The sequence below is a fragment of the Xenopus tropicalis genome, chromosome 2 (assembly GCF_000004195.4).
Source record: "Xenopus tropicalis strain Nigerian chromosome 2, UCB_Xtro_10.0, whole genome shotgun sequence".
In the NCBI taxonomy this organism is placed as follows: domain Eukaryota; kingdom Metazoa; phylum Chordata; class Amphibia; order Anura; family Pipidae; genus Xenopus; species Xenopus tropicalis.
In genome coordinates, this window is record NC_030678.2 from 113,812,334 (window position 1) to 113,828,171 (window position 15,838).

General features: G+C 37.3%; 1 protein-coding gene across 1 annotated transcript in view; it reads right to left on the minus strand.

The window, feature by feature from the left end:
• gabrb3 (gamma-aminobutyric acid (GABA) A receptor, beta 3) overlaps window positions 1-12,054 on the minus strand; it is a 106,099-nt gene extending 94,045 nt beyond the window's left edge. Inside the window, 3 exon segments of the mRNA NM_001102694.1 lie at window positions 7,862-7,929; window positions 8,667-8,758; window positions 11,553-12,054. Coding sequence (NP_001096164.1) covers window positions 7,862-7,929; window positions 8,667-8,758; window positions 11,553-11,632 — 240 coding nt within the window. The 5' untranslated portion in view covers window positions 11,633-12,054.
• Window positions 12,055-15,838: the final 3,784 nt, after the last annotated feature.

The window sequence follows — 15,838 nt, forward strand, 5'->3', positions numbered from 1 at the left end:
CCATAGACATGTTACCTGTGCTCTGATAAAGTTCAGTCACTCTTTACTGTTGAGCTGCAAGTTGGAGTGATGTTATTCCTCCTCCCCTTTCCCCCAGCAGCCAATCAGCAGAACAATGGGAAGGTAGCAAGATAGCAGTTCCCAGTAGGTATCAGAATAGTACTAAATAGTAAGAAATCCAACTCCCCCAGTTACATGGGAGTAGGAGAAACAATAGGTTACCTGAAAGCAGTTCTAATGTGTAGCGCTGGCTCCTTCTGAAAGCTCAGACTCAGGCACAATGCACTGACATGGCCGCCAACACACCAATATCACAACTAAAATTGGTTTAAGAACAACATTTTAAATGATAGAGTTAATTATTTGATATGTAACAAGTGTAATTTAGAAATAAAAAGTAGCCCATAAAAATCATGACAGAATCCCTTTTAGCGCAGTTAATGCAATGATATAGAACAATATATAAAATTATTTAAAAGTGGAATTTTTTGTAAAATAGATTTTAGTTATGATGTTGAATGTCACAAACTGATAATGAATTCATTTATATTAGGTTTAATTAATTTAAATAACTGGTACCTGGAGCAGGAGGGAAGTTTTAAGTGATGAAGGAAGAAGACCTCAATGAAGTAACGCTGCATGAATGAGGACAAGCTAGTGGTTGCTTAGAGCAATGGCACATAGGTCATTTTCCAATCTGCAGGAAAAAACACTACCCTAGAGGCTAAATGCCTAAAAAAAACCTTTGCTTTGCTGTTTCTGTGAAGTGCCTCATGTAAAAACAGTATAATCATGCAAAAATAAGAAGGGAAGAAGAGCAACAGAGAGAAAATGTCCACTGTATCATTGTTCTTAGACTACACATTAAGGGGCATATTTATTAACATTGGGGACAAACATCACTGACAATATTGCCCATAGCAACCAATCAGATATTTTCTTTTGTTTTCTAACTTGTAGATTACTGTTCAAATATAATTGCTGATTGGTTGTTATGGGCAACATCAACGGTGATGTGTGTTAATAAATGCGCCCCATAGTATGAAGCCAAACTTATGCTCACTTTTTTGTGGACACTTGGATCTCTTTCTGAATACAATGTGCTTTCCTATGCGGATATCCCAATATATAATAACTATGGTACTTTTGGTGCATTCAAGGTTGGTGTAACATTATAATGATATCGTTTTTGACTGTTTTTACTATGCAGTTAAGGGAATAGGTAGCTTATCCATTGAACTCACTGTATAAAGTGACAGTACAGGTATGGGACCTGTTATCCAGAATGCTTGGGACCTGGGGTTTCCGGATAAGGGGTTTTTCTGTAATTCACATCTCCTACCTTAAGTCTATTGAAAAAATTATTTAAACAGTAATTAAACCAAATAGGATTGTTTTGGCTCCAGTAAGGATTAATGATATCTTAGTTGGGATCAAGTACAAGGTACAGTTTTATTATTACAGAGAAAAGGAAATCATTTTAAAAAATGTGAATTATTTGATTAAAATGGAGTCTATGGGAGATGACCTTTCCGTAATTCGGAACTTTCTGGATAATGGGTTTCCGGATAAGGGGTCCGATACCAATACCCATAAGAAGCCAATTAACTATTCATCTCACTGCATGTAAACTACAGATGCCAGCTCCCACTGCTCTTACTAAATATGGTGATACATATGTGTAATTACATACGTGTAATACAGGTAATATTGATGCCTACTTCCTGTTTTTATAGTCTTGTGAAATGTTACTCCCAAGTAATCATTCTGATACGTATAGAAACTACATGCCAAATAAAACAGAGCAAGGCAGATTTACTACAAAATTTACAAAAGCAAGGGCAACGCTGCTAGCAAGTGTGGCTATAAAACTGAACTTAAAGAGTGGGTGTGACCTGTAATTTATGGTTACGAAAGTCTCACTCCATGCTGGTTGCTAAGAAGTTAGGGAATAGGCTGGGAAACATGACTTGCTTTAGAAGATAATTCTGTCCGTGGTACCTCCAGTGATGGCACGAGCTTGTCCCATAAGTGTTTAGATTATAAGTGAGGGTGATATGTACAACCACTCAGAAGGAGGAGTTCATTTTGAGGAAGTATTTAATTATTGAGAAATCTAGGGAGCAGTAAGAGAAGAGCTTTAAGTGAGAACATGTGAGGTGACGTAGAGTCAAGTTCTTCAAGAATTAATTGAAGGAATCTGTATGTTATTTTTGCTTAATGGGAAGACAGGAAAAAAATGGATTCTGCCAGCAAAGGTCAATAGAGATGGATAGGTAACAGTCCTCAGTAATAAGTATGACTACTGCTAGATATGACATCTGCCATGGGCCAGTGCTTCTCAGTGAATCATCTGCTATTTCTGAATTTTAAGGACCAGAAAAATGTCCCTAAATATTAGAGAATATCTCCCTTTAGTAACCAATAGTTTCAAACACACCATTTCAGGCACACTTTATTTGTACATTAATACATACCCCAAAAAGGATTATTTTTGGATAAACTTTTGTTTTAGTTCAAGTGACCTTTCCATTTTCACACAATTTTCAAAAAATAAACATTAGAACTGGTAAAACCATTGTCTATCAGTTTTTTTCTCTGAAGGGAACAGGACTTTTAGCTCTGTAGACAGATATTAAAAAAATCAAAGTACCTTTACATTACAGTACATGCAGTTAAAAAAAAATATGATATCAGCTTAATATGTCCCAAGAGAACTTCCATATATCAGCTATTGCCTTACAGGTATATTTGAATCATTTTGAACCTTTTCTTAAAAAAACCAATGAGAATCCTAATTTTAAAATCTTTCACACATATATTGCTTCAAATGCCAATTAAGATGATATTTGCATTACAGCATATAGCCTATTGTTTTAAACACAAGAAATCTATGTATTTTTTTATTTCTTGAAAGAAACAAATAATCCCCCTGCTTTATAGACTTCTGCTAACAAAACTGTCACTACAATGGGGGAGGGAAGAGGGTTGTATAATGGTAATCTAATTATCTACTTTGCAAGGACCAAACAAGAAGTAGCTTCAGTTTTCCTGTTTAACATCCAAAATAACTAAAATTTGACATTAGGCAAAAAGTATGTCCAGCACAAGATCTATTCATTGCACTTATGCTGAATGAGTGTTCAGTTTACCCCTATGGCTCTGTATTATGTAGGATCTAATCATCAATGCAAGCTGTGGTTTGTCACTATCTGAAAATGTTGTCAGCTGAAGCCCCATCTGCCCTGTGCAAAATTATGCCGCAAGGCAAATGTTTACATGAGTGATTAAACTGCTGTTAGGCTCATCATAATAACCAGCTGCTTGCAAGCCTTTCTGCCCAATGTGTGGAACTAGTAATACTGGGGTTTTAGTTCAGCTCCAGTTGGAGGTTCGCAGACTACACACACACGCAGTTGCTAAAAGCATTCCTCCATGCGGCAGATTGATTTGGTGGCAAACTTGAGATCACTGATAACTGTGTTTTGAGGAGATGATGCATAAGATGCGTATCTATCTGAAATGCATTATTTTTTTCCTTTATTTATATACTGCCAACAAATTCAACAAAGCTTTACAGATAATATATATCACATGTGTCCTTTCTCCTACAGAGCTTACAGTTTAAGGTCCCTATCACATTCATACACACTATGGTTCATTTTAAGAGGAGTCAATTAAGCTGCCTGTATATTTTTGAAATGTGGAGGATGGTGAAGTACCCAGAGGAAACCCACATAAACCAAGCCCTTGCAGTTGGTGCTCTGGATGAAACTGAACCTAGATCTCCAGTGTGCAATGCAGCAATAATTACTATGGCTACGCTACATGGCTTCAATGACATAAACTGATATTTCCACAATGTGTGAAACTAGTAATACTGGGGGTTTAGTTCAGCTCCAGTTGGAGGTTCGCAGACTACACACACATGCAGTTGCTAAAAGCATTCCTCCATGCAGCAATATACAGCACGTGTTTTGAGGAGATGATGCATAAGATGCATATCTATCTTAACGGCATTATCTTTTTCTTTTATTTATATAATATATCAATCACATGTGTCCTTTCTCCTACAGAGCTTACAATTTAAGGTCCCTATCACATTCATGCACACTATGGTTCATTTTAAGAGGAGCCAAAGAATCTGCCTGTATATTTTTGAAATGTGGAGGATTGTGGAATGCCCAGAGGAAACCCACATAAACCAAGCCCTTGCAGTTAGTGCTCTGGATAAAACTGAACCTAGATCTCCAGGGTGCAATGCAGCAATAATTATTATGACTACGCCACATGGCTTCAATGACATAAATGCATTTCCTGACTGTCAAAAAATGTAAGCCATTTTTAAAGTTTGTTGGATGACACATGCTTTCTCTTTGAAAAATAGTTTTCATACATTAATATATATTTTTTGTCAATCAGAAAACATTTTCTTTCTAGCAATGTAATGAAACAATAAGCCACTTCCGTATTCCAAAATGAATTAATTTTTTATGAGATCTTTGTGAAGTGTTTCCACTTTCTAAGTGGCAAGAAAGAGTTTTCTATGGTTCCCGAGGTTACATATCATATATATCTCCCTTAACATTGATGCCACACTAATGCTTTTAGCTCTGAACTAATTATCATTTCAGGATCATAATATACATTCCAATAAATGCTGCAGCCAACCATATTCCCAGGATTAAACAGTTGCATTATAACAGTGTGATTTTCAGCATTTTGCTTGCTAGAGTTATGAGGCTTATTCATAGACCTTTATGTAACACGCTAAGTTTTGACACTAATAAATGTTCATAATGGTTAATTTTGCAATTTTTTAGCAAAAGAACATCAGATAAACTGATGAAAATCTTGAACATCTCATACTGTTATTCTGTTTCTATAAAACTGAATTACATTGAAATTCTCAATTAATTGAAGTTAAATGTATAGCTGGATTTTTAAAGAATCCCTTTGCATAAAAGTTGCGTACAGTTCCTTAACAGCATGACTAACAGAAGGGGCAATAGGAATTGTTATGGGTGACTTTTTTGGCATCTCTTTGATTCATGGATTTTATGGTTAGAAACTCAAAAATCGCAATGGAATAACACTTATTAAATAGGTTAGTAAATAGTAAGTAAAAACTCTTAGGGGGTCATGAAGAAATTTGGGTCTGACTGCACTCTGCACCTAGTGCTGAAGCTCCTTAACCTGCTCGCCTGAGAGATGCACAAGTTAGGGGTTAGGTACTTTGTGCACCACCTCCCACCCCTTATAAATACAACTCTGCTACATGCAGGCAGCACTGTATTCATGGGGGAACCCATGCCTCTCCACTCCAAAATGCAATGAACTGCCCTGCAATTTGCAAAACCAAAGTGCTAAGTGCAAAAACCATGGCAGGTTGCCTAGGTTTTTTTGCACCTCTTTGCACCTCTTTGCACCTCTGCTTGGCACATAATAAATGACCCCTTGAGTATTTACCAGTCAATGTAATAATAGGTTTTAAGTATGTCATAGCCTTGCTCTAACAAGTATTCTTTCATTATTCAAATGTAATTCAATGTCAATGGGCTTTAACATACTCTTTATATAAAAATAAGTTATCTGCGATACTGTATTTCCAACAATTAACTACTGATGTTCTTTACCAAAGAACTGCTCACCCTTATGCCTTTATATACATATAAGTCATTCTACATATGTTATTAATAATAATAATAATAATAATAATAATAATAATTGTGTAAAGCTCACTAAAATTGTATTTATCTTCCATATACATCTTATTATAATCAAGAATAGAGTATAACATTAAGCTTTAGGATTTCCCCATGTGGTTTTAGGGTTATTAAACAGTTTTCCAGATTGGGAGATTCCCCTAATACACTTGGTATTGGTAGGGTTAGCTTCAATAGCTGACTTATAAGCTTCTACAAAATGCAAAAACTAATCACTCCCCTAGCTATGAAAGTTATTTATGTGGTATTCTATATACTGTATTTTACCCTTAGAGATCATTTAAGTTCTACCAACCATTAAAACACAATCAATTTTTATGCTGATAGTCCAGAAGTAACTTAGAAAAATGATAATGCTGTATATGCTATTAGCAGCATTTTCTAGCATAAAACATATTTGCTGTAATTTGAATACATTTTAGATATGTACCCATCAACACATATACATTTTAAATTATTATCTTTTATTTTATATAGGCAATATGTATATCTTAAAAGATATATAGATGCCAATAACATAAAAAGATTAAACAGCAAATAAAAGGATAGACAACCCCATAGTACTTGACTTGCACAAGACAACAATCACATTACCAATTGCTCATAAAACAAAGCAAATAATACTTCAGAATGTACTTCAGTTTTTTATACAAGAGCACATCCCAGTATTCTTTAGGAACCTATTAGATTGGAGGAACTTTTACATTTTTGATTAATCACTTGACAAAAATATTTACAAAGCCACAATCAATGGAGCCACCAGGAGCAATGCCCTCTAAGCCTAGATAGAGACATATATTGGGATTTTATGTGACTTTTTTGTGATCTTTCCTGACACAGCTCTGACCCCAGCTAAGGTGCACATAAGATTTTGCTGCATTTATTTTACTTGTTCTGCAGTTTTATATCCCATATAAATATATCACATATAAATCATATTGTAAATATAATATTATATTGTTTAATATATTATTATATAAGATTATATTATACTGTATTATCTGCACAGAGTACATCACTGGAAGGAACAAGGGAGTCCTGTCCTTAATTCTTGTCTTGTGTCCCTCAGCAGTCTTGGCTTGCGGGCTCTGAATAACGCATGTCCGACTGTTTCTGTATAGAGTACTGCTGCGCAGGAAATTCTAAGAACAAAGAGTTGCACCTATGGTTGCTAGGTGTACATTCCATAAGGGTGCGGGTGAGCATGGTGGAAAGTGCAAAAAAACTTTATATTGTTGCACCTTGCCCTCCTGTTCATAAATATGCCCACGCATGTTTATTTCTCTCTGTTAAAAATACAATATATAGCACAATACATGGCATTCAATGATCTTATATTTACAGACTGCTATATTGTGGTTATGTTAAAGAAGAAGATTAACAACATTCATTGATTAAAGCAATGGAAGTAACCCTCTAGCACATTTTGTATTATGGATTTTGGAACAGATAAGTATAACCTCAAAAGTTAAAATGTGTTGCTGTTTTTAAACCTGCCAAATGAATATCCTTTCTGTGTAGTAGAATCATTTAAAAAGCCATAACGCAGGAAGGAATTCAACATTTTGTGAAATTAGAACCTGCTGATTTTAAAGGCAAAGTTTCAGCAGAAATTCTGTACAATTCTATTATTATTATTCTATCATATTTCACACAAAACACACAATGAGATAAAGTGCCTTACGCAGAAACTGAATTCAGAGGGGAGGGAGGGGGTTGGGGCACTTTTTTACAGTTATCAACATCAACAAGCATCTCCTACAATGGCTTGGATGGTAGTTTTACTACCCTGTGACTAAGCACTAGAGGATAATTTTATAAAGCTGATATTTTACTCCTTTTAATTAAATTAGTGTTTTCTAGCAGTTTAACCTGGATCGCCATACTAAGATGCAAAGATTTGAATAACATTTATACAGAATTTGATGAAATATGCATAAAATTTCACTCGTAAAAGGAATTCACCTGGTAACCAACACCTTGCCGAGACCCTATAATACATCATATATCAAAAATATAATAAATGAACCTGAGCAGTAAATGGCACTGCAACCAATCATAGCCAATATATAAACAAATAAATGCAACTCAGCAGCTTCACCCCGCAGTAAACATAAACCATATATTGGGCTTACCATGTTAACTTCGGAAACCATGTCAATGCTAGCAATGTCTATATTCATTCCAACAGCAACTGGAGAACCTAAAAAGGAATTAGACAATGAGCTGATAGGTTTAAGTCTTGATTTGGGGAAACCTACACAAAATTAGCTATAACAGGCTGAAGTCAAACTATTTACATTCATGGTGTTAAGGAGACATAAAATACTTTGCTCATTTAGAAACTCCAGCTATACTTATGGCTACTTATGACTTAAGTACAGGTATCCCGGACCGGACCCCTTTTCTGAAACCCATTATCCAGAAAGTTCCGAATTACAAAGGCCATCTCCCATAGACTCCATTTTTATCAAATAATTCACATTTTTAAAAATGATTTTCTTTTTCTCTGTAATAATTAAACAGTACCTTGTACTTGATCCCAACTAAGATATAATTACCCCTTATTGGGGGCAGAACAGCCCTATTGGGTTTATTTAATGGTTAAATGATTCCCTTTTCTCTGTAATAATAAAACAGTACCTGTACTTGATCCCAACTAAGATATAATTAATCCTTATAGGAGCCAAAACTTAAGGTAGAAGATCAGAATTACGGAAAGACCCCTTATGTGGAAAACCCCAGGTCCCGAACATTCTGGATAATGGGTCCTATACCTGTACTACAAAAGAGATTCCAGTCATTTTAGTATTATTGTCAATCATCCTCTAAATATATATATATATATATATATATATATATTGCAGGCAGATAATTTTGGCTTTATCACATTGCTATAAAGTTGTGGAACATTGAGCATGAAAATATAATAACATTTACCTCCAAAATCTGGCCTTAGGCGAATGTCATAACCTTTCAACAACTTATCCACTGTTTCTTTCACAAAGGACATGTTACCAGGATCATTGACACTATGGAACAAACAGAGAGAACTGAGATGTTAGTACTTAAAACAGGATACATTTCTATTACCAGAGCTGGAACTAGGTGTTCTAGTTACCTAAACAAAACTCCCAAATTGTACCCCAAAGCTTTAAGCCTATGCTAGAAAAAAACATATTAAAATATCTTTTGGCACTTATGAGGTAACTAGTTTAGTCTTTAGCATCACTTTTCTACTGATTATAGGTGATATTTTCTCATGTTTACCTTTTTTATTTATTTTATCTTGTCCTTTTTTTCTACTTTTCATTACTCTCTGGCTGTCTTTTTTCTCCCCTTGAACTTTCTATCTACATTTTCTACTTTAATCCACTTTTTCCCATGTGCCAACTTTCCCCTCTCTCCTGGTATGTCATTTCCCCCTTCTCCTTTCCATCTTATGCCACACTCATATTCATTCCTCCTTGCCCCATGTGCCATCTTTCTTCATTTCTTCTACCATTTTTCTCCCCATTTATTCTCTTAGCATGTCACTTATTTTCTATCTCTTCATAGGATATTACTCCTTATAGTGACAATCTCCCCATAAGGCAGTCTCTTCCAATCATCCTCTGCCAAGTGCATGATTCTCTGACCCTTTCTACTCCAGCAGTCATTTTATTTTCCTTACCCACCAAATGTACTCATCATGTGTCATTTTCCAACTTTTTCTGATGCTCTATGTTTAGCCCCATAATGATGCCCTACTTGCTTCCTACCACAGCCAGACACATATCTCGTCCTCTTCCTTATACAACACATTACAAAAAAGCAGTGCGTTTGGGCTCCACCTCGGGACTGTTCCATTATATTTGTCTGGGAGTTTTATTGCTAAAGATCCCACCCAGTGAAAGTTTTTGATTTAAATTAATTATAAATGATGGTGATGGCTTGGAACCTGAGAGTCTTGTTATTAAAAAAGTATCTTTTAAAACATTTGACTCAATAATGCTATTTTTGCTGGCATTTTTTAAATTCATCTTGATTTAGTATTCTCTTCACCAAGACTGCAAGGAGGAAATGAACAGCTCCAGTGGCCCTACTGTCAATATCTTAATTTCCCTCTGCCCACCCATGACCTTCCCACACATACAGTGCTGCCAAAGAAATTTTGTATTGCTTTCCTTAGATGATTGTGTATAGACATAAGTAATTACTGAGCCGCTGTATAAATAACTGAGCCATTATACTTTGGAATGCAGCCCCACCCTCAAAGTCCTGAGTATTCATTAATTTATGCAATATGACGGTCCCTGAGCAGCAGAATGCGTGTATTTGGGATAGGGGGCTAGACAGACATAAACTGACAGTAAGGTCGGTAAAGCAGACTAGAATATGTAATGTGTTACCTGCATGAGGGCCAATGACTGCCCAGAACTCAGCAGGGCCTGGAAAAACAGCTTTTAAGGCAAAACAGAATCCAAAACAAACTTTAAAGGTAAATTATTTAAAAATAAAATGTCAACATGTTGTGATTGAATGTGTTGAGAAAATTAAAAATGCTTTAAAAGTTAATGTCTGCTTTAATGTATTTTATCAGGTGGATTATGGGGTATGTACCTGGTTAGAGACAAGAACAAGCAGTGCTGTTGAATTGTCAAATGTGCAAAGAAAACCTGCAGTACAGATCCCCAGGCCTCTGCTTTGCCTGCCTTCCCCAGTCCCAGACCTGCTTATTACTGAATTAAGTTCTATGCATTTATTAAGTACTGATAACCTTTACAGACGTATTGCTGCATTCAATCAGAAATGTAATTATTTTATGAAAAATGGTAACAGACTATGGCCACAACTGCACAAAAATAAGTAAAACCTAAAATAAATGAACGTGATGCACAACTTTATATTTATGAGAATAATCAGGGGACAATTTTACTTTGCTGAATGCCGACTATGCGTCAGGTAGTGTCAGGTCAGACAGAGTACAAAAGGCATGTGAGGTAGGGAGTGCAAGGGCTTAACGCGGCCAGTCATGTGAGGCAGGCAGGGCAAAGGGAAGAAACTAATGGGCAGGTATGGCAGGGCATGTGAGGCAGGCAGGGCAAAGGAAAGAAACTAATGGGCAGGTATGGCATGGAATGTGAGGCAGGCAGGGCAAAGGAATGAAACTAATGGGCAGGTATGGCAGGGCATGTGAGGCAGGCAGGGCAAAGGAATGAAACTAATAGGCAGGTATGGCAGGGCATGTGAGGCAGGCAGGGCAAAGGAATGGAACTAATGGGCAGGTATGGTATGGCATGTGAGGCATGCAGGGCAAAGGAATGGAACTAATGTGTAAGTATTGAGGCAGGCAGGGCAAAGGAATGAAACTAATGGGCAGGTATGGCATGGCATGTGAGGCAGGCAGGGCAAAGGAATGGAACTAATGGGCAGGTATGGCAGGGCATGTGAGGCAGGCACGGCGAAGTAATGGAACTAATGGGCAGGTATGGCAGGGCATGTGAGGCAGGCAGGGCAAAGGAATGAAACTAATGGGCAGGTATGGCAGGGCATGTGAGGCAGGCAGGGCAAAGGAATGAAACTAATGGGCAGGTATGGCAGGGCATGTGAGGCAGGCAGGGCGAAGTAATGGAACTAATGGGCAGGTATGGCAGGGCATGTGAGGCAGGCAGGGCAAAGGAATGAAACTAATGGGCAAGTATGGCAGGGCATGTGAGGCAGGGAGGCAGTCACAAGATGGAAAGGACAGAAATGACAATATGAAAGTAGTGTAGAGAAGCATGTGAGACATTAAGCAGGTAAAGAAGAAAGAGTCAGACGCATGCTGCCAATGATAAAACCTACCTTTGGGTAGAACACACCATTGATATTAAGATAGGGACAGAGATGAGCCCTAATAACTGTCCTCCCCGCATTCTGGGCATCCCACGCACATAAGAGTGCAAGCACAGAGGGCACAGAGTGTTGGCAGGAGACATCAGAACCCTCCCTCCTGCTCAGCTTATACCCCTCACATCCGAGCCGGAGAGCGACAAACTGAAACTTTCCAGCGCAACATGGGCCCCGTCCCGGCAAGTCCTTTACTGAAGCTTCTGCGGCTGCTGACGTGGCGGGAGGATACTGTCAGTGATGCGGTGCGACAGGCGAGATAATACTCCAATTTGCCCACAAAATGTAAGTAATAAACAAAGTGGAATCCATAGCAGGCCTTAACCAACTAATCATGGCGCAATCAGATCCTCTTTCTGGCTAGTTACTCTCTTAGCCATCATTGATAATGTACCTTCTAAAAGAATCCCGGGGAAATGTGCGCCAGTCTCTGCGCTGGATGGGGCGAAGCGATCGCCTTTCTTTTCTGCTTTAGCTTCATGCCGGTTCCACTGTGCAGAAGTGCGGCGCTTTCAGTCGGCTGAGGAGCGACCCCGGCTCCGAATCGCAGCTGTTATCCCTGCTATCCAGGGTGCTGAATGCTTGCCCAGTGCTGCTGTGTATTGCGGATCAGAACAGAGGGTGTCCCAAGTTTTACTCATCTTTAACCACTCCTCCCCAGTGCTTAGCCTGCATATTGTATTCCTCCTCCACCCCCCTCATCCTAAGCTAGAGGTTGGAAAGGCACCCTCTCTTAGATCGCAAGATCCTGCTGCATGCCGGTGTCGATCCAGAAGAGATATGGTTGAAATGATTCATGTAGGAACACAGAGATTTGCTGGGTCCTAAAACATTGCAAACAAAAGCTAAGTAGGAAGGGAGCACATAGAGCGACTTCTGTAAAGTCCAAGCTGAGCATTTGCTATGCTGCTGGTTACACTGACATTCCTTCCCCCTCTTTGCCTCAAGTCAGAATTAAACTGAATAGTCGCTAAACCATGTTCCAAATGGTGTCTATTTATTCTCCCACCTAGAGTGCTCCTTTTGAGCTTACACTTTCCTGCACTTTAAGAGGTAAAGTGTATGATTTCTCCATAGTTCTGTTTAATAATGTGACCAGACTGTATTTAATCTGACACATACAAGTTTAAATTTTATTTTAGTGAATCCATTCCTGATCCTTTCCAAAGCAAAAAATCAAGTTGTACTTTAAACCTGTCTGGCCCCATGTTTTAGAATCTTTTTTTTTTAAGGAATTGGTGCTATTCCTACACCCCCATACACTGCTGTGTCCCACATAGAACTAATATCTGCAGTTACTTAATTCATATTTCCCTTTCAATCTCTCAGTGACAAAGCCACAATCCATCATCTTCTATTCTGACCTTCCTAGTGTCATGGCCTAACCCTGACATCCTTTAACTCATTCACTCCCTGTTCAATTCATGCTCTAAACATCAACAGCATTCATAAAAAATTGCATTTTGTTTAAAATGTGCCTTCGTTAGACCTTATATCTGACTCTACAGAATTATACATGCAATTCCACTTCTCATTTTCAAAACTGTCTCAATGGTTATATTTCTTTCAAGATAAACAACTGTAATCTTCAAAATCTTGTTAAATAACTGCATGTCAGAGCATACCCCTGGGAAATAAACATAATAGAAACTAATCAAAACCATCAGGGCTTAAGAGAAAGATTAAAAATGGCCTGAGAAATATATGGATTTAAGGAGAAACATAATATTTTAATATTTACAAGGATGATAACTGAACCAAGGAAAAAAGCACTTGTGTAAGCAATACCATCAAAAGAAAAAATATATATTACCAAAGAGAATAAACTTTATTTCCCACTAATAATGTGTGTAATAAAATAAAGGGGAATGACTGATGGGTCCATGGATAAATGAAAGGCACTATTGGTATTAGGAATAAACCAAATGAGTCAATACCTTTAATAAAGGTATTTTAAATAAAGCCACCTTTGCTCTAAAATTTCCCAGTTGAATTGTGCTCAGGAGAATACATAAAGCACATGCCATAGACAATTTTAGGAGATGGTTCCTGCTAACGCAATGCTTCTATAATCCCATTCCTAGCTGATTTTACCTGGCAGATATGCTTCCGTCAAAGTCAAGTTATGCACCCGCTGGCTTCTTGTAAGGGAATTGTGCCACTGCAGGAATATTATGTACACACTACTATGAAAGTACAATAGCAGTACATAGAGGGTCTCATTTGCTAATGAGCCATGTGCACGGAACTTTTTAGAATATTTGTTTCCCACAATACAGCTCATTTCCCAAAATTCTAGCAAAATCGTGTGCCACAGCTTGTTTTCATACTCTGCTAAGAGCAAGCTATGCGCTAAAGTTTTCAGTGGAAATCCTGGATCTAAAAAATAGTGTACAAATTAAATCTACATCATTATGGGCATAACACAATCAGGGCATGGCCATTCACTAGTGATGAGTAAATGTTTTTTTTACCAGGCACGGATTCTCTGTGAAATTCTTCATTTCACCCTTGGCGATTTTTTTTTAATTTTTTTGCAAACTACTGTGCCAAAACAATTGCAGAGTTAGAAAAAAGTTGCAGTCACATCAAAAAATCTGTGTGGTAGTCAGGACAGATTCTTTCATTACTACCAATCACTTGGGCTCCTTCAGTTGCATGCAGTGTCATAGGGCCATATGAAGGCTGTGCATGAGTAGGTGCAAAATACAGGGCTCTTTTGTGCACCTTGTTTGCATCTGTTTTGTGCCTTGGTAAGCTACACCAGGTGCATTATATATTATATAGTGTATTTTATGCTCAATGGTCTGTTATCAATTGTTGGCTTTACACTACACCAGCTAATAAAAAAAATGGAAAAGTAAGAAAAAGTAAAAAAAAAAAAAGTTTAATTTATTTTTTAAACAAATGTATGTTCATTTATGTAAGACTGCAATGAAAACATAGATGTACTAACGCTAGAGCCGAGACTGGCACCACCAAAAAGCAAACTCACACACAGGTCTAATCCCTGTATTGCTTAGTAGTCCATATTAGGTTTCTAACTTGGCAGCACAGGATGATAATTAGCAATTTACTAAGGTGCAGCTAGAAAACATTTTAATGAAATAACCAGTAACAGTTAGACTTGTCAAGTATAGCGGTATATTGATTTCAAGGACAAGATAGCATGGCTCAGATGTTTGCATAGTACTATATATCAGCAATAAAACGTTAAAAAAGAAAAAACAGTTTGTAAAGGAAAGCAGGTTAATCAGGCCTTCACATGTAGTAGGCAATGCTTATACATAAATAGGAAAGATGAGGTGGTCATGAAATGATTTAGGTATGTTTAATCTGAATGGGAAAATATGAAGAATATTTTTTCCTCTGTGGTAATTAGATACAGTCATGATGACTCAGCATAGGTCTATTTTATTGGAAACCTTATTTAGTTGGAGCACAGAGAGACAATATAAAGCCCTGTTCATTGTATACCAAGTCAATACCAATGCCAGGTATCGGCTGTTAAAACACATCAATACCACAGTAGAGGCACTGGCCTGATTAGTCAAACTCTGCAAATCCAGTGTAAATGTAATAAAGTAGTACAAGAAGAACAGCCATTTACTAATAGATTTTCCCAGATGGGGTTTCCTGAGTGGGAGAGACCTGAAACAGTGGAGTATGTTTAATATGCAGGCAGTCTAAAACCTAATAAGATGTTAAACAATGTTGACATACACATAGAGGAGGATTAATGATGCTTTCAGCTCAACAAAGTGCAACAGGACACACCATTTTTCCATGTAGTCAATTGGATTTCTATGCAAGCATGGTGCCCTGTGTGAGATATGCTGCTCAATGAAAGTCTGATGCATATGTATATAAGTATGGCTATATACTAATGCTTTCTTTTATACATGCTTATGGCTGTTTGCAATTCTAATTTTAATGTATATTGCTAGGAGTTCCTAATATCCATAAGATTAAAAAAATCCCACATCAGATCAAGTGCTGCTGTCTGAGAAAGTGAGAATACAGAGGTCAGCTCATACCATGGCATGGATACTGGCAAGGGTTACAAGCAAATGATCTTAGATGCTCATTTATTAGAATTTGAGTTTAAGAAAAAAAATGTGAGTGTGGAAAAAGTTGAATCACAATTGAATTAATGAACTGGGAAAATAAATAAATACAATTGATTGAGATTATTCCCACTGACTTCTATAGAACTTCACCAACTTTTAATTGCTGAGTTT